The 27558-nt window shown below is 42.3% G+C and overlaps 1 protein-coding gene and 1 long non-coding RNA gene across 3 annotated transcripts in view; one reads left to right on the top strand and one right to left on the bottom strand.

Moving 5' to 3' along the window:
- Nucleotides 1–5943: 5943 nt before the first annotated feature.
- The window catches only part of TTC3 (tetratricopeptide repeat domain 3), a 124511-nt gene continuing 102896 nt past the window's right edge, over nt 5944–27558 (bottom strand). For both annotated transcript variants that reach the window (XM_030806371.1, XM_030806373.1), the window contains 11 exons: nt 26058–26197; nt 23198–23266; nt 21824–21920; nt 20370–20470; nt 17544–17634; nt 16751–16852; nt 12957–13318; nt 11306–11432; nt 10985–11125; nt 8679–8771; nt 5944–7583 (listed from right to left, as the gene is read on the bottom strand). In XM_030806371.1, coding sequence (XP_030662231.1) covers nt 7449–7583; nt 8679–8771; nt 10985–11125; nt 11306–11432; nt 12957–13318; nt 16751–16852; nt 17544–17634; nt 20370–20470; nt 21824–21920; nt 23198–23266; nt 26058–26197 — 1458 coding nt within the window. In that variant the 3' untranslated portion in view covers nt 5944–7448. The remainder of the gene's footprint in view (nt 7584–8678; nt 8772–10984; nt 11126–11305; nt 11433–12956; nt 13319–16750; nt 16853–17543; nt 17635–20369; nt 20471–21823; nt 21921–23197; nt 23267–26057; nt 26198–27558) is intronic.
- LOC105738737 lies at nt 13389–21358 on the top strand. The gene is made up of 2 exons (XR_001114591.2): nt 13389–15190; nt 20322–21358. It is a non-coding gene; the product is annotated as an uncharacterized LOC105738737 (long non-coding RNA).

Raw genomic sequence — 27558 nt, 5'->3', positions numbered from 1 at the left:
GATGACATCTGTCTCCCCTCCTGCAGTGCTGAGGCCTTCCATCGTCTCTTCTGTCCCCTTTGTTTGGAAGCACCTAGAACAGGGCAGCACATGAGACCAGATGAATGAATGGATGAGCCAGTGAACAGGTGAATGTGTGGAGTTCAGTGGCCCATCCAGATGACCAGGGCCACATGGCTCACCCCAGAGATAAAGCCAGATGCACTGAAGCCCCTGGGTAGAAGCGAAGGTGGAGAGGAGCCAGCTGAGGACACCAGACCCCTCCCCTAGGAGAGGTCTCCAGTGGGGGAGGGAGGAGGGGGAGGAGGAGAGCTGGACAGTCTTCTGAAGGAAGGGCTGAGGCACTGTGCCTCAGCTTTCAAAGGTCTGGCAGTTTCGAGGTAGTGGCAGTTTGGAAACTGGAAGCAAAAGCGATGTGGCCTCCAATGAGGCCCCAGTCAAAGCCGGAGTCCTGCTGGCGCTGGGGCGGCGGCCAGCGGCGGGAGGCACAGTGTGATCTGTTCAATGGCTTCCTCTTTTCAGAGGCCGCTGGCTCACCCCGCGGGAATGAGGTGGCACTTCAGGACAAGAAGCTTGGAGCTGGTGGCAGATTTCTTGGAACTGGTGGCAGGGAGATCTAAATTAAGAGCTTTCTATCACACCAAATAAATAGAAACTGAAATAGAGGACTGAAGGAATTAGGCAGAATGCCTTTATACACAACTTCTGAAAAATACCCAGAATGGTATTTATGCACTGAAGTCCCAAGGTATTTGCTGAAAACAATGACAGGTCTGTTTGACACAAAGGCACATGTTACAGAGAGCAAGCTTGTCTCTTTGAAGCGCCTGCCACAGGAGCCCTGTAACGCATACCAGCTGCTCGTTGCGGAGGCTCTCCTGGCAAGGCCAAGGGACCGGCCCCAGTCCTTCCTCTGGGAGGTAAGATGAGTCACCTCTGGCATGGAGGTGTCCTCTCGGTGGCTTCTTTTTGGGCACTCCTGAAACAGACCTGCTTTGCACTCACATGCACCCTCTCAGGCAGGGCCTGGCCAGAGGTAGGAAGGGGCCTTCCTTGGTGTTTCGGAGCACAGGGCCTGTTGTGGCAGGGACAGAGGTTCTGCTGGGAGTGGCTCCCAAGGAACCGCTAAGAGGCTAATGCAATGACAGACTCGGCCTGTCTCTAGGCCAGAGACGCTGCAGAGAGCAGTGTCTCCTTTCCAGGATGGCAGAGAACCAGGGAAGGCCAGGCCGTGGCGGGGAAGTGAGGACCCTTGCCAAAGAGCAGTGGGGAGGAGCTCTCTCAGCAGAAATCATCCCAGCAGGGTTTGCTGAGTGCCTGAATCACCATTTCAAATGTGAAATGAGAAAGGTATCAAGGACACCTCCAGCACCACCAGACCAGCAGAACTCCAGGCTTTACCAGCTTTTCCAGGGAAGCAAAGCAGCATTTGCCAATGACTGTGGTGTAAGTACTCCAACGATGGTTGATTTCAAGCTACCAGTGTGACCCCACTAAACATAGAGTTGGGAAGAGTTGCATTATACGGTATTTCCACCATACAGATACTATAGACCTCAATAATCCCAACATAATAAGCTGAGGTAATCAGGAGTACATTGGTTTTTGATATAAGTGTATACATAATTCAAATTTTTTTTTGTTTTTTGAGACAGGGTCTCACTGTGTCCCCCAGGCTGGAGTGCAGTGGTGTGATTACAGCTCACTGCAGCCTCTCACACCCCAGACCTTCACCCATGCCCCAGAGAACAACAAAACAGGTCCTTGCTAAGTACATGGTCCTACCTGCTAAAACCAGGAAACTTCAAGACAACTTAAAATACCCTGTGTATTGGTCCGTTCTCACGCTGCTATAAAGAACTACCTGAGACCTGGTAATTTATGAAGAAAAGAGGCTTAACTGACTCACAGATCCACAGGCTTAACAGGAAGCATGGCTGGGAGCCTCAGGAAATGTACTATCATGGAGGAAGGTGAAGGGGAAGCAAGCATGACTTACATGGGGGCAGGAGAGAGAGAGCCAAGGGGGAATGCCACACACTTCTAAACTATCAGATCTCATGAGGATTCACTATCATGAGATCAGCAAGGGGGAAATCCGTCCTCATGATCCAATCACCTCCCACCAGGCCCTTCCTCCTATTCGACGTGAGATTTGGGCAGGGACACGAATCCAAACCCTATCACCCTGCCAGCAATGTTCTAATTTGTATTTCCTTGGTGATTGATTTTGAACAAAGGTGGCTATCAAAATGCCCACAAACCATCTGGATACTTGGGAAGTGCCTATTCAAAGCTCTTGCCTATTTCTAATATATTGTTATCTTTTTCTTACTGATTTGTAGCTATTTGTACATTCTGGAGGAGTCTTGCTAGAAGTGTGGATTACTAGCGTCTTCCACTTCATGGTTTGCCTTTTCACTCTCTCAACAGAAACTTAAGAGTTCTTAGTGCAACAAAATCCAGTTTATCAACATTTGATTCTTGGAGCTAGTGCTTCCTTAAAATCTTTGCCTATTCCAGGGGCAGGAAGATTGTCTGTTTTCTTGTAGAAGCTGCATTATTTTGCTTTCCATATTGAGGACTGTGATCCATTGGGAATTGACATTTGTATATGCTGTGAGAGGTCAAGCTTCATTTATTTTCATATGGAGATCTTGTTTTCGTTTTTGAGACAGGGTAACTCTGTCACGCAGGCTGGAGTGCAGTGGTGCAGTTTCGGCTCACTGCAACTTCTGCCTCTCAGGCTCAAGTGACCCTCCCACTTCAGCCTCCCAAGTAGCTGGGACCACAGGCATGTGCCACCATGCCTAGCTAATTTTTGTATTTTTTGCAGATGGGGTTTCACTATGTTGTCCAGGCTTGTCTCAAACTCCTGAGCTCAAGCAATCTGCCTACCTCAGCATCCCAGAGTGCTGGGATTTCAGATGTGAGCCACCAGGCCCTGGCCCCTAAATTATTATTCTTCACATAGTTAAAAGTCTTTTTTTGCCTTGATGGTTTATCAATCCGACTTGATTAACAGATGACTCATTAGGATTTTCTAGTTTACTATTGTTTAGTTTCTGCATTCTTGCTAAGTAATATTTATCTTTTTTCACCTTTAAAGGGAGAATAGGACGAGACAGTATAAAGTGGAGGCGATGGGCTGGGCGCAGTGCCTCATGCCTATAAATCCCTGCACTTTCGGAGGCCAAGGCGGGTGGATCACCTGAGGTCAGGAGTTCCAGACCAGCCTGGTCAACATGATAAAACCCTGTCTCTACTAAAAATATAAAAATTAGGCAGGTGTACTGGCGTGCATTTGTAATCCCAGCTACTCAGGAGGCTGAGGCAGAAGAATCACTTGAACCTAGGAGGTGGAGGTTTCAGTGAGTGGAGATCGTGCCACTGCACTCCAGCCTGGGTGACAGAGCTAGACTCCGTCTCAAAAAAAAAAAAAGTGGAGGTGATGATGGACCAAATGGGAACAGTTCTCACCCTAAGCCAGGGAGTCTGGACTACACACCTCCACTACAATGAGCCTTGCCTGGCCGCACTGATGCTCCAGGGCAACCCCCTAGTGAGCCCACCACAGGGCTCTGATCCTGAACCCAAACTGGATAGGAAAGGTTGACTCAAAGCTGCTCAGTCCGGTAACTGGGGAAAGCCAAAAGGTGAAATGATCCATTGCTGTAGAATCACAATATTCCTGAAGTCAATTCAGGGAGATCTCAGGAACAAAGCTGTTATTTTCCAAAACGACTTTGAGGTGATTTGATTTCTTCTTGCTGTTTTCACCACTGGATCGTGTTCCAATCCAGGCTACACTGAGGAAGTGGACTTCCTAACCTAACGGAGGCTTTCCTACTGTACCATCCTACTCTTGTGTAATTTCCAGGCCCTTAATCTTAGTGACAGTTAGTTATTAGCTCCGGTTATCACGAGTTTGTGTGCAGGCACTGTGCTGAGCACTTCACCAGGAGTTTACTCATCTGTATACCCTCCCAGCTTCTCCTTCTGAGCCCTTCTTTCTTTCTGAGGTCATACTGCAGATGCTTTTTAGTCCTCATTCTGACCAACCATCCTATCACTTTACGGCCTCTGCTTTCTCAGCCTCCTGAGTAAGTACCTCAGGCTGACAGAAGGAACTTCCATCTTTGCTATTGTGTCTTCTACTGTTTCCTTTAATTCCCTTCTCTAGTCATCTGACTAAAAAACTACTCTAAAATAGTTTTACTGCTTCAGTTTGCAGTGTGTTGAGCACTTTGACCACCTGCTTCCACTGCGCACATGTGCGCGCACACACACACACACACACACACACATCCTTTATCCATGGGAGATATGTTCCAAGACCTCCAGTGGATGCCTGAAACCAGGTAATTCCAAACCCCACATAGGCAATGTTTTCTCCTATACATACGTACCTATGATGAAGTTTAATTTATAAATTAGGCACAATAAGAAATGAGCAACTAGAACTAGTAATAAAATAGAACAATTACGCTGTAGTAAAGATGTGAGTGTGGTCTCTCCCCCTTAAAATATCTTTTTATACTGCACTGTACTCGCCTATTTTCAGACCATGGCTGACCGTGGGTAACAAACTGTGAAAATCAAAATCACGAATAAGTGGGGGCACTTCTGTAGTCTTTGAGATTACCTTAAAACTGTAGTAACATTTTGCATTGCTGGGGCACCACTTCAATTTTATACTGGTCTATCCATTATTCATAACATAGATTAAGCAGTTCAGCAGGGAAAACTAATCTAAAATCTTTTTTTTTTTTTTTTTTTTTTTTTTTTTTTTCTGAGATGGAGTCTCGCTCTGTCACCCAGGCCGGAGTGCAGTGGTGCGATCTCGGCTCACTGCAAGCTCCGCCTCCCGGATTCACGCCATTCTCCTGCCTCAGCCTCCCAAGTAGCTGGGACTACAGGCACCTGCCACGATGCCCGGCTAACTTTTTGTACTTTTAGTAGAGACGGGGTTTCACTGTGTTAGCCAGGATGATCTCAATCTCCTGACCTCGTGATCTGCCCACCTCGGCCTCCCAAAGTGCTGGGATTACAGGCATGAGCCACCGCGCCCAGCCTAAATTCTTAAGGAATAGTCATTGCTTTAAATTAAATGCCATCAGACTAAAAATATGTACTGATAATACTTTGAATACACTTGAATAAACAGAAGACAGATTTTGAAAATGAGCTTTCTTCAAATGAGCTTTCACTCTGAGTGCTCAGCATACCCAGACGCCCCTCTATAGAGGAAACCCCATCGACAGCCTCAGTGGCTCATAAATCCACAAATGCCTCAAAAAAAAATACCAAGGAATCTTCAACATCCAATTTATCTTCAACATCCTTATATGTATTCACATGAAAAATCTCTTAAGTTAGCCTTAAGAAATAAACTCGGCAGGGCGCGGTGGCTCACGCCTGTAATCCCAGCACTTTGGGAGGCCAAGGCGGGTGGATCACGAGGTCAGGAGATCGAGACCACGGTGAAACCTCGTTTCTACTAAAAATACAAAAAAAAAATTAGCCGGGCGTGGTGGTGGGCGCCTGTAGTCCCAGCTACTCGGAGAGGCTGAGGCAGGAGAATGGCGTGAACCCGGGAGGCGGAGCTTGCAGTGAGCCGAGATTGCGCCACTGCACTCCAGCCTGGGTGACAGAGCAAGACTCCGTCTCAAAAAAAAAAAAAAAAAAAAAAAAAGAAGTAAACTCTATCATCTCTGTGTGAACTCCTATAGTCGATCTTATGCAGGCACAAAGGAAAGTTCTGACCAGGCCCTAAAACGCCCTGAGATCCCTGGTCAGACTCCTCAGACACAGCATGGCATGGCTGTTCTTTCCTGATGAAAGCATTCTTAAAATGTTAGCATTAGATACACGTCCTAAGTTTTCCAGGAGAATGCATTTTTAAAATTATCTAAGAAAGAATGGACAAGAGTGACAGTGAACTTCTCGTTTTAGAATGTTCTTTATTCTGACAGTTGTTGGACAAATATAAGGCATGTTCACAAGTATCTGAAGTTATGTATAAAACACACTCATTCGACAGATGTTCCTCTTCTCCTTTTGTACTTGCTGCTGCTGCAAACTGATCCTCATGCACGTTAACACCCATAGCGCTCAATTCTTACGGATATGCAGACAATGTTTTGGGGACCACTGTGGAGAATCTGTTTCAAACTAAGGCGTGAGCTTCTAAGAACTAAGTCACTAAGACATCAGAACTCACGGTGAACAAAGGCAGAGGAAAGTGACCAAATCAGCTCATAAACTCATGACTCTAAGTTTCCAGTGGAACAAAGAACACATTGAAAAACATTTTTTGATCCTTCATGTTGGAGAGAAATGGAATGTGACCAGAATTCACGGTTCTATATTTACCACTGTCTAAAAGTCACAAAACAATATCTAATTTTTTCATGGTTTCTAATGCAGTTACAGTTTTGTTCTTAGGCCACAGTACAAGACTGCATGCATACTTTACACAAATATCAAACACAGAACGATTGTAACAGATACCTCAGGGTTGTCTAAAGACACAGCTTCTCTTTGTGGTGAGGTGGGGAAGGAGAATGGTGGTGGCCATTTCTACACAGCCTGTTGTGTGCTCAGCACGGCTGGGTGCGGATCCCAAGCACCTGCTGACTGACTCACAAAAGAGGACAAACTGCTGAGGAGGGCAGTGGAGTTCAAAGAGCAGGCTCCAGCTAGGGGCTGGGATGACGGACACACAGCCTCGATTCCAGGGGGAAAAAGTCTCAGTCGACACTAATTAAAAAGTGTTAACGATTTTTGAAAATCAGATTACATCTATAAAAGATGAAAAGCAAACAATCTATCAGGGGAACATAAAATAATAAAAAATCAAATGCAGATGGGATTTCACAAAGAGGAGATTTGAATCTTTTGAACTAAATCAGCCAATATTTTAACATTAACTATAAATTGTTAAAATATAGTTTGCTTATGCCCATCCTTAAAATGCAGAATCTTTGAGGAAAAATATAGGCATATCAGGAACACGGGCTCTTGTAAAAAATTTGAAAAGTCAGTATCATCTCTCTTGCGGAGCTACCAGAACAGGTTTTTCAAACACAAAAGGGGAACAAACGTGGGGCGCTTGGCTATGTTAAGAATTCTTATCACTAGAATACTGCTTCAAGACGCTCACAGTACTTTCCAAAAGAAGCCACCCACCTCAAAGAGCCCTGCGCAGCCCCAGCGACCCACGAGTGTGGTAGCCGTCATTTTATTAGCCACTGTTGGCCATCATCAAAGTATTCACTCAGAGTGGGGAAATTACTTAATATCAACGATATTAACGATTTCCATGTATTTAGCTTGTGACACACAATGCACAAGGGTCTTCAAATGTTTGTTTTTTACACCAGTGGTAGAAAATTGTCATTCTTCGGATTCAACACACTGGTGGATGACACTTTAGTGAAGTGTGACTACCTAGAGGAGCAGGAAGGCGGCTCCCGATTCTCACTGGGCCAGCCTCTTCCAGAAGGTGACTCTTCTGAGAGGAGATCACGACCCTGGCAGGCCGGGCAAGTGCTCTGCCCTTTAAGCCACTGCTTAAAGCACTGAAAAGGAGAAAACAAAATCAGAAGATGCCTTCAGGACCATAAGGAAGCTTAGCTCCCCTGTGCTGCTGGGCTCCTTGGCAGGCGTGGCTCACTTGCCCTTGGTCTCTTGGGCCTGGAGCTGCCCAATACTCAGGGACACCAACGCCTGCTCAGGCCAGAGTGTGGACAAAGCCCCAGCCGCAAACGATCCCACCTCAGGGTCAGATCCTGAGCGCTCTGGGCCTCCCGCCTGGCCTCGGGGTGGCCTTGCCCTGATCCCCGGTTCCAGTCTTGGCTCTTCCACTTCAGCTGCGCCAAATTCCAGAGCCTGGCATTCTCCGCCCTATGACCCAATCACTCATTCTTAGCCCTGGCCTTGGCCCTTGGCTCTGGAACAGCCTCCAGCCTGCACGCCACACTCCTGCTGCCCACACTGCAGAGACTGTGGACACTCAGCCAGCCCAGACATAAGACCCTGTACCCAAGGAGGCCCCCCACACCAGAGACTCGGCAAGTGGTCTCAATTCCTTCCAGTGAGTACGCTGTATTTATCCCGTTCCAAGGGATTAGCAAGTCCCCATGGCAGAGAACTGATCTGTTCTAACCCAGCAACAGGGGTGCACACAAATGCTCACAGTACCTAGAACACCATGATAGTTCACACACAGATCCCAGAACGGTACGAGCAGGACTGTCCCCGGGTCAGGCAGAAGGAACTTAGCTAGGTTTAGTTTTTCTCCTCTAAAATGTTAAACTGACTTCATATACTACACTAAGTCAAAAATATGGTTTCACTGTTTCTCCATTTAGTCAAGTGTGTAAGAAATCACCTTTCAAGGAACTAATACTGCTTTGAATCTCAGCACTAAAGAGTGGCTGGAGCTGCTGTTCCCCCCTCCCCACAAGGGATGGAAAGGACGGTCTCCAGAGCAGCCCTTCCTGCAGAGCTGGTGTGAGGACAGGGAGGCATTGAACACTGACATGGGAGGTTTGCAAAGAAAACGGTTTGAAAGCACAATAAATACTGATGACTAGAAAACAATTCCTTTCTTATTTTGAAAATATTTGAAGGTCCCAATGCATGCTGTAAGGATGGCCAAAAAGAGCTCTTACCCCTTTGTGATACTTGTGCCCACATTTGAGCACACGCACGTTTTTTGATTTGAACACCTCATGGCATATTTCACAGGAACTTGCACCCAGTGCCTGTGGAAACAAACACACCTGAATAGTAAAGAATAACTACAGTTGTTTTTATGACACGAGTTCTTCCTTCAAGTGGCCTTCAAACATCTTCTGCCACAAAGGGTGGCAAATTATTCACAATTACAGTTAAACAGTCTGAGGAAACAACTTATTTTTTAGTAGCATTTCTTAAGAAAAAATATAAAAATACAAAAAGAAAAGTATACTTTTAAAGTTCTAATTTCCTAACAGAGAAAAAACTGTTTTATGTGACCAGAAGATCCCTAGGTGAAGATTACTATACCCAAAGTACAGTATGGGATAATCATATGGCATGGTGAGAATTAATCATTCATCTAATCTTCTAACAGTTGAGGGTAGTAAATTCCAACACATCCACACAATGGGCTATTGTGTAGCCAAAAGGAAAATCATGATGGAAGCCCATAATCCCTGACACAGAAAGCTGGCCCCAACAGCCTGATGAATGAAAGCAGCTAACAAGACAGCATGTATCATATATAACTCACTTTTTAATAAAGGGGCTGCATGTACACATACATGCCTAGAAAAACAGTTAACAGTGGTTGCCTCAGGGTAAGGGAGATTTAATCTTTTTCTTTACTATTTTCTAGTTTCTATGAGCATGGATTACTTGTGCAAATCAAAACAAAACAAATGGACGGCTCATCCGGCAAACATCCACGGGCAGGGTCGGTGTGGGGTGCTGGATGCAGAGATGAATGGAGGGCTCTGGCCTCAGCGGCTCACAGTCTGGTGAGCACAGACAGTGCTTTCGATGTGAGAGCAGACCCGAGTGTCGCCTGGGACTCCAGGCACAGTTCTCCCTGCAGCTCACAGCACTTACCCTACACTGCGTCATTAACTTCTACTCTAGCTCACTGCCTCTTAACTCTGAGCACCTTGAAGGTACAAAATGAGTCCCATCTGGGTCTTTAGCAGCTGGTGGAAAACCTAGCTCAAACTCATGCTCTAAAAACCCCTGCTGAGGGAGTGGGCGAATGCAGGCAGCCCTGGCAGTAGGATCAAGTTCAGGGAGTGGCACTGGAAGCATCACCCGAGGGCTGAGAAGACCTTGGACTGCTGTTCAGGGTTTTGCTGTCTCTCCCAAGGCATGACTCGGCCCAGGAGGAGATGGGGCAGATGCTGCAGAAGGAGGGTTCATGCCCCTCCACTGCTGCCCATGACTCGAGGGTCAGGGAAGAAGAGGAAGTGCCAGACCGGGGAAGAGCCAGTGAAGGCCCCTCCAATGCCCAGTGCAAATCTCGGAGCCAGGTTTAGTTTGAAAAAAATATACACTTAACTTGACTGTTTTCTGTTTCCTAGAAAAGATGGGCACAGTATATTTCTAAGGAAAAGAAAAAAAGGACAACTACAATAAAAAAAAATGGAAAACAACCAAAAAATTCAGCCCCTCAGAGAACATACAAAGTATGACTAGCATATTCAGTTTTGACTAATTCACATATACATGCATTCAAGAGTTTAGAAAAATATGTACCAAAGTGGTAATAGTGATTACAGGGTGGGTTTTTAAATGCCCTTTTTATTTGTATTTTCTATTGTATGTAATACTTTGTAATTTGAAAATTAATACTTTTAATTTTAACAAACTATGGTTATCAAATTAGGTCCCAGTTTGAATACATATTTTTCTTTCTCATACAATCTGGTGAAGTTTCAGTAAGTCAGCTTTTATATCTTCGTTACTACAAACATCCATCATGAAGCAAAAAGAGAACTCTCTTCTCCAGGCGATCATGGTCTATCTTGGGGTGGGTGTGGCCACACAACACATTGACACATCTGTGCAATTCCAAAGCCATGGTTACACAGAAGAAAATTATTCAAAAATGATTTTCCCAACTGTTCAAAATACCACACTGGATGTACAAAGCCCATGTACTTGACCATCTGCAGCAAAACAAGGGCAAGAGAGAGAAGGCTCAGATCCCCCACGATGGTCAGAGCCCTTGTCACTCACGTGCAGGGGCTTCTCTCCATGCTGGGCCCAAGCGTATCACAGCAGACACCATGACCTCGGCCATTCACTGATTGCTCTAACTGGACGCATTCAAGTACACTGAAATTCAGTTTCTAATGTTGGGATCAAATAAATTAGGTCTAGAAATGAATGGGGCTAAATGATGGATTAAAAATTTTGTTTGCTTCTTGTTTTTCATTAAAAAACAAAACTATACAGTTATACGTACAGCCCTCACAGGGACATCTGCTTTCTGCCGCTTGGTTTTGGGTGATGGTGCAACAACCGCCGAGGATGGGCCCTGGGAGGACCTGGTCACGGGGGCGGCAGAGCTGGGCTCATAAGTCCTCTTGTCCTTTCCTGGGTTTGGCTGCGAAGATAACAGGGGTGGCGGGGAGGGGACAAGAGGGAAGCAACCAGTTATCCAACAACTTGACCATCTTCTGTCTTTAGTACATTGCTCTCTAGGTTTTGGTTTGAAGCTTTTTTTTTTTTTAACAATGTTCGTATTTTATAAATAAGGATGAAGTGGAACATCTAGATAAAATACCTTTTTCTTTTTCTGTTCATCTAGAATGTGTTCTGTCACTCTTTGGACAATTTCATCAATACTCAATCCTGAGACCGAGTTCTTGTTTTTGCTTCGCACTTTTTTAATAAAACCAGCAAGCTCGGTGCTGAAAGGGAGAGTGAGTGATAAATGACAACAGAAAGTTCTCTATTGCTAAGAAATATTACATGCCAATATTAATCCAAAAGCCCAACCCAAAGAAACAAAGACAAATGCACATAAAATTAATTTGAAGACCACTGATAACAACAATAACTATCTAAAAAGCATAACTTTTTTTTTTTGAGACAGTGTCTCACTCTGTCAGAGTGGCAGGCTGGAGGGCAGTGGCGCCATCCCTGCTCACTGCAACCTCTGCCTCTCGGGTTCAAGCGAGTTTTGTAATTTTTTTTAAGAAGAGATGGGGTTTCACCATGTTGGTCAGGCTGGTCCCGAACTCCCAACCTCAGGTGATCCACCTGCCTCGGCCTGCCATGGGCCACCATGCCTGCTGGCTAATCATATTTTAACTGCCCCATTGTTTACAAATTTCAATTTGAAGCCTGTAATTAACACTGTCTCAGAAACTGAAATAATAGGGCAGGTGCCAAAGGTCATTCCTGAGCATAGAGTCCTTCGTTCCGAGCTGCACTTCAGAGACACCCGCCTCTACCTCATCATCTTTCACAGCTGAGACAAGAGGCAACTCTGCCCCCCTCGCACCAACCTGAACAGCAGAAACCAGAGGTGGAGGCAGAAACGCTACTGAAGAGCCTGCCATCATCCCAACTCTATTTACAGCTCTTGCTCACTCAGGTAAGGGCAGCTTTTTCCCACATTTCACAAGGACCCCTTGTTAACATGTCCACATGCCCCATTCACTATGGAATTCCATCCAGTCTTCAACCTCATACTCTAACAAATCAGAGGTCTTATATAACAAGGTATACGTTGCTGCTGCCTTCTTTGCTATATGTAATTTTGTCCCTCCAAATGATGCAGAATTATTGTTTTGCAGTTCATTTATTGATTCTGTTAACACTAGTTTTAGACAGTGCTATTGGTCTCATCAAAATCTTAGCAAATTGTCATCGGTTCTGATGAATGTTAATTACCCAGTGGTCAATGTTTTCAATTTACATATGCACATTAAAAAATTTGAGGCTGGGTGTGGCGTCTCATGCCTGTAACCCCAGCAGTTTGGGAGGCCAAGGCGGGTGAATCACTTGAGGTCAGAAGTTCGAGACCAGCCTGGCCAACATGGTGAAACCCCACCCGTACTAAAAATACAAAAATTAGCCAGGCTTAGTGGTGCATGCCTATAATCCCAGCTTCTCAGGCTGAGGCAGAATTGCTTGAACCCGGGAGGCAGAGGTTGTAGGGAACCGAGATTGCGCCATAGCACTCCAGCCTAGGCAACAGAGTGAGACTCTGTCTCAAAAAAAAAAAAAAAAAAAAAAACCCACCAATTTATTTGAAAATACTTATGTCTGTATTTACAAAAAGAAAGAAATGTAGCAACTGTCTTTCTGAGCAAAACAATTATGCAACCCTTTTCATGTTAACACCTAACTGGCCATGATTTTATCTAATCGGGAAACCTCAGTTCAATAAAGTATTGAACACAGTCACAGACATTTTCTGTTCATACCTGTTGTAACATGGGAATACCACTGACAGGTGCTCAATAATACTATTGAACGGCTTTTTTGGAGACTGGCTTGAACGCGCAGCACGTCCTGGAGGAACAGGCTGCTTCCGATCAGCCACAGGGGTTCGTTCTGACAGAGCTGCCTGGCCAGCCTGTTTTGGCCCTGGCAGCTGAGTGCCTTCAGGCTGACCAGGGGGTGGCCCTGGCAACAGCACAGAAGGAGCCTCCCCTGGGGAATCACCAGCAGAGAACACACTGGGATTCCTGTGAAGTGCTGCGTGGTTTCCAGTCACGTCGCTTGCAGAAGTCACAAGCCCTTGGTCATCATGGCCTGAAGACTCAGGGAATAACTTGGGATGAACCTGTGAGGAACACACCACACCATGGATCACTTAGGGCTTCCCTTGAATTCAGAGGATGAAATGCCCAAGGGCAAAGGCCGATGAATAAATACAATAATGCAGCCCAGAGGCTCCGTGCACAGGAAACCTGAATACCATGAATTAAATATTTTCGTTTTAAAAGAATTCTTGATAATAACTTGTTAGTTATTAGAACAAGAGTAGGAGGGCTCAGACTTCTAAATAATTATCTCTATAAGTCACTGTTTTCTCTGTAAGATGAGACCATTTTGCCTGCCTACTGGCCCTCCTTCAGCCTCTACCTGGTTACACTTCTCCCCTTCCGAGCTCAACCACGTAGCTGACAGATGGAACATCATGGCCACCACACTCCCCAGAGCTGTCTCCATCCCAGTGGGCCGCCTCCTCTTCCCTGCCAGCTCTCCTGGCAGCTCTCAGGCCTCCGTCCATGGCTGCAGTGCTGACACTCCTCCCCATGCAGCTGCCTGAGGCTGAATCTTTTTAAAAGTTTGCAGTCTAGAATATTTTCCTGAGATCCAAATCTGCAAATCCACTTGGGTGATTCCAAGGCAACTCAAAGTCAATGTTTTGGAAACCAGCCTCAGGCAGCCTCCCCAGTCCTGCTCTTCCCCTAGTACTCCTGGACGGAAGCCCAAGACTCACCCTCAACTCCCACGTGGACACATGGGGCCTGGTCTCCTGAGCAGCATGGCGCCTGTAAACGTACCCCCAATCACCTCTCACATCTGTTCTCTTCTCTCCACCCCCACTGCCATGCCCCATCCAGGACAGGCTGATGGCAATAAACTGATAATCGAACAAATGGAAATCACTCAAGCCCCTCCCCAACATTCCCCCACATTAGTGGCAAGCTCATCTTCAAAAACCATAGTAGCTTCCCGTAATCCTCCGGGATACATTCTGAGACCCCCCCAGTGAATGCCTGAGGTCGCAAAGAGTACCGAACCCTACGTATACTGTACATGAATTTCTTTTTCCTTCTTCACAATATCACGGGTAGATTTGTTCTGACCATAGATCTTAGCAACCTCAGGATACGATCTTTTCTCTTTCCTTATTGGGTTAAGAACTTTCAGCTTTTCACTTAAAGGAAGCACTATATTGCTTCTCTACGGCATATCTGAATGACCAGCATCATTACTCCCATGCTTTGGGGCCATTATGAAGTAAAATAGGGGTGACTTGAACACAGGCACTGGGGTAACACGAGAAGTTCATCTGGTCACCAAATCAGCTTCTAAGTGGCTTGCGGGCAGGGAGCAGCAACAGCATGAAAACACTGGATGAAGGCACGTCCCAGGTGTGACCATGTGAGAATCCAGATTTCATCATGCTACTCAAAACAGTGCACAATTTAAAACTTATTAATTACGTATTTCTGGAATTTTCCATTGAGTATTTTCTAACTGCGGTTGACTGCAGATAACTGAAACCATGGAAAGCGAAGCCGTGAAGAGGGAGGGACTCCTGTTCTGCTGCTGTTCCCTTATTTGAGACCTATCCTGTCTGGTGTAATGAAGCTAGAAGCGTCCACACTGCTGTAACACAGCTTACAGAAGAAGGCTCCCTTGGCTCGCCCCTGCGTCATACTGGGCTTCTATTACAGCATGAAAGGAGTGTGTTCTCTGTCTCTCCAGGCTCCAGGAGCACTGTGTGTTCCATCTGGAACTCTGACCGTCCAAACACACCCCTCTCACTCCTTTGTCTGGTAAGTTCCTATTGCAGATCTCTGTCTCTGGGAGACTTCCAACTGGGAATCTCCCACTGAGGCCACACCTCTAGATTAGGTTAGTGGCCCCTGACTCAACGCTGCTCTAGCATTCTGCCATGAGAAACCTCACTCTGCTGCAGGTAACGATGGGTTTAAAGTCCGCCTTTCCCCAAGTCCATGTGCACTTTGAGGGCACAGCCCACATCAATCTTTATCGCCACTAATTACCGAATGAATGAATGAAGGAGAAATGAGATACAAATAATTTTTAGGCACACTTATTACTCAAGCTCCTGGCACACTAAGAGTTCCCAGAATTTAGGATATGAAAATTCTTTTGAGTATTGATAAAATAACATAAGCTAGGATTACAAGCTAATAGTAAAATATCCTATTGAGAGCCAACGTTTGTTCTATACATATCTGTTACAAGAACTTGGAAAAACAATAAATGATAAGTCCCCTTTAGTGTAATTCTAACTAAAACTGCACATTCAATGGAGAGAAAAAACTGGATCTCAACAGAATATTTTACTCAGTTCAGGGTGGTCACACTTTTTCCACACTTAATTTTTTTTTTTCAGATGAATTCACAGTAAGTTTGAATGTTTACTGTGCAAGGTACTGGCAAGAAAGAGACATTCAAGGCCAGGCTGAGATCTAATGCACGTGAGAGAAGGGACACAGTGGGAGGCCAAAAGAGGGCAGCCCCTGACGGGGTTTCAGGGGAAGGCAGGATGCAGAGCGGGGACAGTGCTCCAGGCTAGGAACAGCCCAGGCAAAGCTCTGGCAGTAGTGGGAGGGTGCAAGTCAGGTGCTGGGAGAGAGTCTCCTCCGTCTTTAGGAACCAGAAAATTTCACTGTCCTGCCACAACATTCTGGAACTTACATCTTTCAACTCTCACACACAGTCCTCCTTTAATTTTGCTTTTCTTTTTTACCTAAGTTTTCTCTCAAGATCTAACTTTAAATTCCTATGGTCTGATCTCCTCTGGGCCTAATTCATTTCAATTTAGTATTTACTAAGCATCTATCTGTGTCCAAATCTAAATATGGGTTTAGCCATGTTGTAAAGTCCACAAAATGCAATTAATGCTTTTCTTTACTGTGCTGTGTATATTAAACTAAAAAGACAAGATTATTCACTGTTATTCACAAGATTCGGCAAATACCTCAAACAAGTAGTAAAATATGATGTGCCAGACCAACAAAGCCCTGTATGTCTCAGGCATAGCAGCTTTTATTCTGTATTTGAGGAGGAAACCTCTTAATTTTTAGATTTTGGTCTTATGTCCCAAATATCTAGGAATAAGAGTATAATCTGAGGTGGTGATAGGATCCTGCTTGAATCACAGGCAACTGCTACTCCTGGATTATTCGTTCAAAGTTAGGAATACATATACAACACACAGACACACAGAAGACAGGCCAAGGTACAAGAGAGTGATAGAAATGTAGCAATGGTGTATTCACCTCAGTCTGTCCCTCATACAGATGTAGAAAGACTGATCTGTTTTATATAAGAATGTTATAAAGTTTAAAAGGTTAATCAGTAGCACCAATAATGAAACATTAAGGCAATTATTAACCAATCTCATCCTCACTCCCAGGAAACAACAACAAATAACTACTTTGGCCAGTTAACAAATGAATTATGGTTTAAAAAAAAAAAAAAAAAAAAAAAGATGTGCTAGACTTACCGTGTTACAGGCAGGAAATGAAAGCTCAGAAATCTGCACTTTAGAAAGTTCACTGAGCCGAGAACCATTTTTAATTGCCTTAATTTGTTCTTCAAACTGAGACTGTGAGTAGAAAGTAAAGTGTGGGAAAACCACAATTGTCCATTAATACTTCGTTTCTTCCTACACATTATAAATGAAACATAACTGTCTTGTAAGGAGATTCAAAATAAGACCTCATTAAACCGAATGCTCCAAAGCCTTTTCAAACATAACTCCTCTAATCTTACCAATCAAGGCAGAGGTCAAGATGGTTAATTAAGAAAATACCACTACTTCCGGCTGGGCGCAGTGGCTTATGCCTGTAATCCCAGCACTTTGGGAGGCCAAGGCGGGCAGATCACCTGAGGTCAGGAGATTGAAACCAGCCTGACCAACATGAAAAGACCCCATCTCTACTAAAAAACAAAAACAAAAACAAAATTAGCTGGGCATGGTGGCACATGCCTGTAATCCCAGCTACTTGGGGGGCTGAGGCAGGAGAATCTCTTGAACCTGGGAGGCAGAGGTTGCAGTGAGCCAAGATCGCACCATTGCACTCCAGCCTGGGCAACAAGAGCGAAACTCCGTCTCAAAAAAAAAAAAAAAAAAAAAAAAAGATTAGTTCCATGAAAAGCTCATAATACTTTCAACAAAAAATATTATTGATAATAATAGATAAAAAAGAAATAGATTCAATATGACACCAGCCTCCCAAGAATTATAACTATCATAAAGATTTTGATGGGATTAAAAGATGTTTTTTACAACTTACCTTTGCTTTCTCAATTTCTTTTGTAACATTAGAAAGAAACAATTCCCATGAACATATATCAGACTCCATGTCAGGATATGCTGCAGTATCGCTGAAAAAGTATAATATAAAACTGCTTTAGAAATTTTAAAATTATAAAAGCACTTACGGTCAAATAAACATCTAAACATGAGCGAAAGAGACATTTAACATAATCACATACACACAAAAACCCAACTATTTTTAAGAAATTGCTTATCTTGTAAACTTGCCACTAGAGACACTTTAGACAATTTTAATTATTAATATAACAAAAAATCTAAAACCGAAAGGCAGAGAGAAAATAAGTCTCCTGAATTTTAAGTTCTTTTCCTAAATTTGAAAGTTTGACCATTCTTCATTTGACATCTTTATGTTTAATATTAAAGCCAACGTCTGCATTTAAATATTTTTTAAAAAGGTAGTCTGAAACATTCAAAAGATTCCAATCAAACTCTAATCATTACCTTAATATAAAAATAAAAGATGAGCCTAAGATAAATTTATAATCTCAGCACCTCATGAATCTCAGCACCTCATGAATCTGGTCTATTGAAAGTGACAGATAAATTGACTACTCCTAATTGAGAAGATCAAAAACACTACCAATCTGTGGGTACAGTAAGACCTCATTACACATATTGAAGAAAAAACAGAGCATTCTTTTTACCCCTTTTCTATGTTTCTATACTTTGGTGGAGGAGGCAGAGTTAGCATGGCATCCTGAAGAAAGAATCTTTGTATACTCTACTGTTTATTGGAAGAGTTGATACTATTCGATGAAATGAGCCTGAGATTATCTTTGTTTCCCAGATGAGCCGCAATGCAGCCTATGGTGGGTGCTTAGTACAGGCGGTTGACCACCACTTGGTCTCAACCTCAGCTGTACTAGTCCTGTATTCTAAATCAGCATATTATTTTACTTTTAATCAGAAAAGTTTTCTCATGAAAAAATTAAATCTTGAAAATGAAGAAGGGGCTGGGCATGGTGGCTCACACCTGTAATCCCAGCACTTTGGGAGGCCTAGGCAGGCGGATCACCAGGTCAGGAGTTAGAGACCAGCCTGGCCAACATGGTGAAATGCTGTCTCTACTAAAAATACAAAAATCAGCCTGGCGTGGTGGTGGGCACCTATAATCCCAGCTACTTGGGAGGCAAGAGAATCACTTGAACCCAGGAGGCGGAGGTTGCAGTGAGCCGAGATCACGCCACTGCACTCCAGCCTGTGCGACAGAGCAAGACTCCACCTCAAAAAAAAAAAAAAAAAAAAAAAAAAGAAAGAAAAAGATACACTAAAACTGTCCATGATTCACACAATCTCTGGTTCAATGCTGAGGGTTTGAAATTTGAATCAAAAGGCAAGCACCAGGAAGGATCAAAACCCTGGGATTAAAAACACAAAATCTGTGTATAGAACGTGATAAAAGGACTCAATGAAAAGTAGTTCCACATAGAGAAGTGCTAAGTACTAGGGTGAAGAAGATCCTCTAGGAATCCCAGGCAAGCCTTATCTTAAAAACAAACAAGGCCGGCCGGTGCGGTGGCTCACTCCTGTAATCCCAGCACTTTGGGAGGCACTCCTGTAATCCTAGCACTTTGGGAGGCCAAGGTGGGTGGATCAGGAGATCAGGAGATTGAGACCATCCCGGCTAATATGGTGAAACCTGTCTCTACTAAAAATACAAAAAATTAGCCAGGAGTGGTGGCGGGCACCTGTAGTCTCAGCTACTCGGGAGGCTGAGGGAGGAGAATGGTGTGAACTTAGGAGGCGGAGCTTGCAGTGATCCGAGATCATGCCACTACACTCCAGCATGGGCGACAGAGCAAGACTCCATCTCAAAAACAAACAAGAACAAGGCCAGGCACGGTGGCTCACACCTGTAATCCCAACACTTTGGGAGGCCGAGGCAGGTGGATCACGAGGTCAGGAGATAGAGACCATCCTGGCTAACATGGTGAAACCCTATATCTACTACAAATACAAAAAATTAGCCGGGCGTGGTGGCACGCACCTGTAATCCCAGCTACTTGGGAGGCTGAGGCAAGAGAATCGCTTGAACCCAGGAGGCAGAGGTTGCAGTGAGCCAAGATCGGGCTACTGCACTCCAGCCTGGGTGACAGAGCAAGGCTCCGTCTCAAAAAAACAAACAAAAACAGGTAGAGATTTTGTTGAGGGTTGAAAAAAAATTAATATGTGTGAATATACTTTGTAAACATTCTCGTATGCTGTTATGTAGACTGTTAAATAATAGCTATTATGGAAAGCAACTTGGCAAAAAATTTTAAAAGCCTTGAAAATGTGATCTTCATTCCAAAATTTTACTGCATGGAAATGACTAATAATGTGCATAAAAATTTAACTACAAGGATGTTCACTGCAGGGTGGCTTATATTAACACAAATTCACAAACAACTCCACTGTCCCAGCACAGCAGTGTTTGGTAAATCATGACATGTTTCTATGCTCGATTACTATCCAACTTTTCAAAATTAGGTTGGAGAAATGTAATTACCAATATGAAAAGAAATTTCCTATATACTATTTAGTAAAACTAATTCACAAATTTTCATTTTTTCAAACACTTCACGAATTTATTCCAAAATACAAATGTTATATCTCCATTTAGAATTAGGAATGATTTTTATCATTTTTGTTTGTATGTCTTAACTTTTCTACAATTGAACATGTATCAATTATATTAACTATTAAAAATAAAATGGTCCTAATACAAAATAATGTTTTTCTCAAATGGTCCTAGCTTTATCTTCTAAATGACATGCTGAGAACACCCACGAAACTGCATTACCAGCTAATCAGCTCCAGCTTCTTCAGATAGGCTTCTGCTTGTGACTCCATGATCTGTAGCTTATACACTTCACTCTCCTTCCAGTTTTCAAGTACGGATACCTGCCAGTAGATTAGAGGACATATGAGTATTTTACAAATGACAGCCCGAAACTATTTTAAAGGTTAAAACTTAAACATTCAAACCACTTTCCCATTTCTCCTTAAATGAAGCATGATGATAGAATCACCAGAACTTGATTATATCATAGGTGAACATGAATTAGACTTTGAGATTTGAAAACAGAACAAAATGACATTACAAATGCATACCTTCCACGATCCTTTTTGCAGATATGAATAACTGTACATGGCTTTCTGCTTAAGCTATATATAAGCACAGAGCCAGGTTAACTGCATGTGCACACCAGTGTGTATTATCTATGGTCCTGCAGCAGAATAACCCTTAATAAAGGCTGCATCCTCTGCAATTTTAGAAAAGCCTCAGAGAAGCTGTTCACAGCAAGGACATCAAAAGCCTTCGGGGTATGCTTTTAAGATTCTAGACTCTCTGTGGCTTCCCCACAAGCCAACTGGCCATTTTTGTGAGAATCACTGCAGGAAATGTAGAATGGCCTTGTGGTCCAAATGATTCATTAAATAGCCTTTTAATCCAGGTGTCAGTAAACTTGACAGGGCCCACCAGGCAAACCTGCTTACCAAACGGTGGTGTGAATTAAACAAGCTCAGGAATACGGATGCCGGTGTAGGACCCACAAAGTATTCATACTTTGGCTCTTTTTTCCTTTCCTGTCCTTAGAAGCAGGTACATAGTCAATTCTTAATTGAAAAGCCTAATGTTTGCAGACTGTATAAACTCAGCCTTTTCTTATTTTACCAGAATAATCACAGACACATATGCCAATAAATATCATTTGTTTCTCAGCTAGAGAAACATAGAGAATCATGTTTCGGGAACTAAATAAAATACAGCCAGACGTCATAATTTTGATTTTTGTCTCAGTAGTTTCTCAGTGTACTGACATTGCTATATATTCTTCTAGGGGTGGGAGGAGCGTATTCTTAATACGTGGATTATTTTCAAGTTCCTTTCCAAGTATTGGCAAATATGGTTGGCTACTTCATGGTACATCACTTGATTAAATATGATGAAAGTATTCAAAGTGTATAATATAGGAAATGACTGAATTATAATGGTAAATAAGGAAAGCAGGTTACAAAATTTGGTGTACACTATGAGTGCATTTAAGTAACAACACAAGCATACCAGTAAAACATTACAAGGCTACAGGCAAGGAAAAAGAGTGGTCGTTTTAGGGAGGATATATTATGGGTGACAGGATATCCTTTATGCACCACACTTTTCAGTAATGTCTGTTATGCCTCATATGTCATTAAAGAAACACAAAAACAAATGACAAATGCCATAGTGGTCACTAAGTGTCATGGACTCACCTCTGCAGCCACAGCTCTCTGATGACTCTCTTCATAATCGTCTTTCCCTTTCTTTATACACTCTTCTATTTTCATTTTCTCATTTGTAAGTGTGTTGCTACAAATATTGAAGGAAAAAAAAAACCTTCTTGAACAAAATTTCACAGTGAGATGACAAAGGTTTCAGGCTGGATGAGCTTTGAAACCGCACCATCATAGCCTCAGCTACATCTTCCAGAGCAGTTTCTCATCTCATATTTTACTACACAATACACAGACTCAAGTGTGCTCTTTGTGCTTTACAAGTGAGCAAAGGCAGATATGAAATGGAAGTGCACATTAGGTGGGCATGCTGAGAATCAAGGTGAGGGCACTGTTCCAGTTCACCATTTTTATGAGGGCAGGTGGAGTACAATCTGGCAACATTAATAAACTGTATACGCCAGGCACAGTGGCTTAGGCCTGTAATCCCAGTACTTTGGGAGGCCAAGGCAGGCAGATCCCTTGGGCCCAGAAGTTCAAGACCAGCCTAGACAGTATGGCAAAACCCTGTATCTACAAAAAATACAATGGTGGTGCGTGGCTGTAGTCCCAGCTACTCGGGAGGCTGAGGCAAGAGAATTGCTTGAGCTGGGAGATGGAGTCTGCAGTGAGCCACGACTGCACTACTGCATTCCAGCCTGGGTGACAGAGCAAGACCCTGTCTCAAAAAATAAATAAAAAAAAATTTTTAAAAAGTAAGCTTTATAAAACATTCCCTATCCTTTGAGCCAGAAGTTCTGTTTTGACGCATATTACAGGGACAGAACCCAAAGAGAAAAAGAAATCTGTACAAAATTATTCGAAAACGGGATGGGAATGTGCATATGAAACAATACTCAGTGGGAAAAGCAGAATGCAACTGCTTATCACTGAATGTACTGGTTACCAGTAGGTGAAAACATATTATTTCCATTAGCAAGCAAGGGTTAAAAGGAAACTTTGCACAGATTCATAATAAAAATTAATGAACCTATAATTATAAAGCAATAACAGCAACAAACTACCAGCCTACAGTGGAGACGAATATTCCAAGTAACACAAAAGAAAAGTTTTTAAAACATGTTTTTAGTTTCAAGTTAATCCAAAAAAAGTTGACAACAATAAATTCAGTATTTTTATATTGACAATGGGAAATAAATGCAGAAATCTTGTAAAATAAAAATATTTAAATATTCAAATAATATATTTATAAATTAATTTTTTAAATGCAACAGAAATATAAAGAAAATAGAAACATAATTATTTAAAAGAAATAGACATGCAACAATATATTTCAAAGTCTACTGTGCTTGTTTGTACTCCTGGCATTAAAAGTATTAAAAGATATTAAAAATAAATTTAAGCTTAATTTGCCTGATTTCAAGGGACTGATCCAGATGTAATTCAAGTTCCTTTTCCTTTCCATCATTTTTCTGGGTATACCTATAAAAGCATAATCACCAAATATTAATTAATTTTGAAAAAATTTTTTAAGAGGACCCCCACACAGTAAATTGTACCCATATCCTTAAAAACATTTCTTGATTTTTTAATATATAAATTTTTACATCTTGTTGCATTTTTAGTATCTTCTAAATAGGAAAATAATTTGAGGTCATTTCCCTTTTGGGAAATTTTCCTTCCAGATTACCTTTTCTTCACTCTAAGTCATATACTTACAGGTAAATCACCCTATCTCAGTCTAAGATGTGCAGCTCAAGATGGTTTCAACAAGAGACAGAGAAACAGGTACTGTGGCATCATCATCAGTGTAACCAGAGATTCTTATTCAAAATGAAAACAGCCTTCTACTCTTTAAAACAGAACTTAAAGTCAAAACAAGCATTCATGCACACATGCGGGTGTGCACGCACACACACACACACTCTCTGATAATCCTTCAAAACGAGTGTGTGAATCTCCAATTCTTGAGCCATGCCCTGCACAAGGCGGGTTCTGCCTCTTCTTTCATGCTACCCTGAGATACCTTTGCAGTCATCTCTGTTTACTAAAGCCGCTTGTTTCTAATACGAGCCAGTTTAACTATTATTTTACTTCTTTTGTAAAACACTTCCTCCCTCCTCTAAATAGACAAATACTGGGTGACACTCTGACACTCTCATGGAAGCCCTGCCTTCTTTCATAGCCATCTGTGGTTTGTGTCACTGTACCAATCATGAGCTCTATGTTCTAGTCATTTCTTAATGATTACTAAGTGTGATCAACAGCACAGAAACATTCAAGAAATCATTTTTCATGTCCTTTGTGCATCTCTGAGAAAGAGATCCAAAAAATTTAAAGATTTTACTTAAAAATCTAAATAGAAAAATTGAGCTTTAAAGCATTTATTTGGAAAACATAAAAAGCAGGCCAGGTGCGGTGGCTCATGCCTGTAATCCCAGCACTTTGGGAGGCTGAGATGGGTGGATCATCTGAGGTCAGGAGTTCGAGACCAGCCTGGCCAACATGGTGAAACCCCATCTCTACTAAAAAAAAAAAAAAAAAAAAAAAGAAAAATTAGTCAGGTGTGGTGGTGGGCACCTGTAATCCCAGCTACTCGGGAGGCTGAGACAGGAGAATTGCTTTAACATGGGAGGCAGAGGTTGCAGTGAGCTGAGATTGCACCATTGCACTCCAGGCTGGGTGACAAAAGCAAAACTCTGTCTCAAAAAAAAAAAAAGCAAAAAACTTAGAAGCGTATGGCTTATCTTTAAATTGTGACAGGAAAGGTAAAGAAATCTATTAATAAAATGGAAAAAAGTCAACAATAGAAAGTTTATTCTCCAGCAGAAATTAACTTTTATGCTAGTACAGAAAAAAAATTTCTTCTTATCATTAACAGCCTCTAGTTACCTTGTCTAGTTTGACAGTATGTCTGAACTGAACAAAAAAAGTATGTTAAATATAAGTATTTCCACATTTTTTAGTAACAAAATGACCAAGACTGGTCATGCTTAAATATTAGAGGTAAAAAGCTTTACAGACATTATCGTTTCCATAAGTGTGTTCTTCTAGTGAAGCTACTTTGATCATCAAAATGACATGACACAGGGAGTGAAAATTCTGAGGCAGTGTTTTACTTTTCCTCATTGTTTGAGGACTGCCTAAATGTAATGCTAGCAAGACTCATAATGAAAGTCATCTGATCATATGGCATGCAGCATGGAAAAACACAAAAGCCCTTGAAAGGTGAGTGTGTAGCGTGGCCCTCCAGTGAACCCAGCCTCCCATTATTCATGCCCTTGAATCTGGACCAAGCCTATGACTTGTTTGAAGGAATAAAAGGTAGCAGAGATGATGCTGTGACAGTTATGGGCCTGAACCTTCAGGAGGCCTAGTGGCTTCCACTTCTGCACCATTTGAAGTCCTTAGCCACCACGTAAGAAGTCTGGCTATCATAATAGAGATCACATGGAAAGACCACATAAATTAAAATCACAGAGAGGCTACACAGAGAGAAAGTGAGACCAAGCCACCCCAGCATCCCAGCTGAGGCCAGCCCCAGTCATCACCCAGCTAAATTCAGCCACACGAGGACTCCTGGCAAGACCAGCAGAAGAATGGCCCAGCTGAACTCAGCCCAGATTGCAGCACCATGAGCAAATACAATGGCTGCTAACCAAGACACTGACTTTGGGTGTTTTCTTACACAGTGGTAGAAAACAAGCTGAAGAATTTGATCTATCACTGTTTAGAGCAGAGGGATGTTAGGGATGGATCACAGAGAATCTTAAAACACACTCTTGGCCCACCTGACAATCATTCCTAGGATCTGTGTATGTTACCAAATCATTCACACTACAAGACAAATTTTAATAATTTATAGATTCAGGATAAAAGTAATTATAAGTAAAATAATCATCACAGAATCTTACTTTTGAAAAGAACCTTAGATTTTAGACCAGCCCCCATGTTTTGCTGATAAGAAAAAAGAGGGCCAGAGAAAGGGATGGTGTTCAAACTGGAAGGAAGTCAGTTCCTTGGGGATTCTCAGTTCCATGCTACTCTCACTTTTATATAATTTATCTGAAAAAATGTTAAGTTTAGAAAAAAATTCAGGTGAGATAATTACTCAGTGAATACTTTTTTAAATGAGACAAAACAATGAAAACAGTATCTATTCATTTTTACTTTACTTGATATAGTTTAAAATTAAATATCAAAAATATGAAAATAACCAAAAGCCACAATATTTTTTTTAAATAAAAATTACTGCCTTTCAATCATTACTTACATTTCACTGGCATTTGAAACCTTTTTAATTTTCTTCTTCAGTGATTTTAGTCTTTCTTGGATTTCTTTTTTTTCCTGTTGCCATTTTTTAATTTCTCTTTCCAAATCTTGAAGGAACCAATCTAATTCCGTCTTTGAGATCTAAAAACATTTAGAAAGTACTTAAATAAATGGTAAAATATACTTTTTAACAAAAGAGACTGAAAGGCTAGAACTGTGATGGCGTCACAGCTTAAACAATGACTCAAGTTCAGTGGAACACAGTCCCAAGCTGGCACCCTGTGGCAGACTATGCCCCCCAGCCAAACCTGGGACACCAAGTCACACCAGACAGCCACATCCTACCCACTAGGTGCACCTGATTACAGTGAGGCACCCCGAAGAACCACTCCGATGTGCCCAGAAGTATTCACACTTCACTCTCCAGCCTAAATGATTCTCTAATCTACAGGGAGTCTGTACACATGTTTTAGTTAGCAAGGCCATTAGTTTTTGTTTGCTTTTATAAATATAAATGTAATCCTCTTGCTGGTCATTAAAGGCATTTGGGTTGAGATACCTGCCAGAATTTCAGGCAGCGTGACAAAGAGAAATGAAAACCTCTTTGGAGACAATGCTAGTTACCGTTCCCCTGGAGGGTTTGGTACAGCACCACTTGACACCTCTTTGTCAACTTCCTATGTAGTTGCTGGTTTGAAACTTCTGAATCTACACATTCTCTAAAGGTTTGATGTCTTTTTTGAAGTATCATCTATTCAATGGTAGCAAGGGGTTTGGGTGGGGCACATGTTTATAAATACCAGTCATTTATAAGTAAAACATTCCCTATGTTAATATTTCTAATAATTAATTTAAACGTGAATCAAAACAATATTTAAAGGAAACAAATATTTTCTAGTTTAAAATCTCACTATTATCAATGACGGCTTAATGAAATCCTAACTTCACATTTGCTTTAGGGAAACTTTTAATTTTTTACTTCCTATCAGGTTCTCTACAGCCTGAACTTCCTGCTTAGGCTTAGAGCACACGTAGGTCACTGAGGAATACAGTTCAGCTATAGAAACTCGAGGTCTTCTCTGTAAGAAAGGACACTAAAGTCAACCTACATGGATTCCATAGGAAATCATGGCCCTCAGGTCAAAAGCTCTTATCAATTTAAGAGACCACTACTCCCTTTTTAGCCTTAGACACCAAGGTTTTCATGTTTTTAAAAGGCAGATTTGCTAACCAGTCAAGGTCCTTTAAGATTTCTGAATCCTACAGCAGGGATAAAGTTGATTTTGGCACACGACAACTGTTCTTAGGTGGCAAAAATTGAACAACAGCTCAGTAACGTTCCCTTTAACACGGGAACCAGTTCTTCCCACATCTTCTTAGCTGCAACCTTGTTGATCCTGAATTTCTTGAGTCATTACTGCGACTGAGGTGACCACCATGCCTACTCTACTTAAGAATCCTGTGTTCCACCTGGTTCGGTTCTACCAGGACCAATGTGAATT

The sequence above is a fragment of the Nomascus leucogenys genome, chromosome 25, assembly GCF_006542625.1.
Source record: "Nomascus leucogenys isolate Asia chromosome 25, Asia_NLE_v1, whole genome shotgun sequence".
Classification (NCBI taxonomy): domain Eukaryota; kingdom Metazoa; phylum Chordata; class Mammalia; order Primates; family Hylobatidae; genus Nomascus; species Nomascus leucogenys.
Note: the sequence above shows the minus strand (reverse complement) of the source record. Positions and strands in the feature narration are given on the sequence as shown.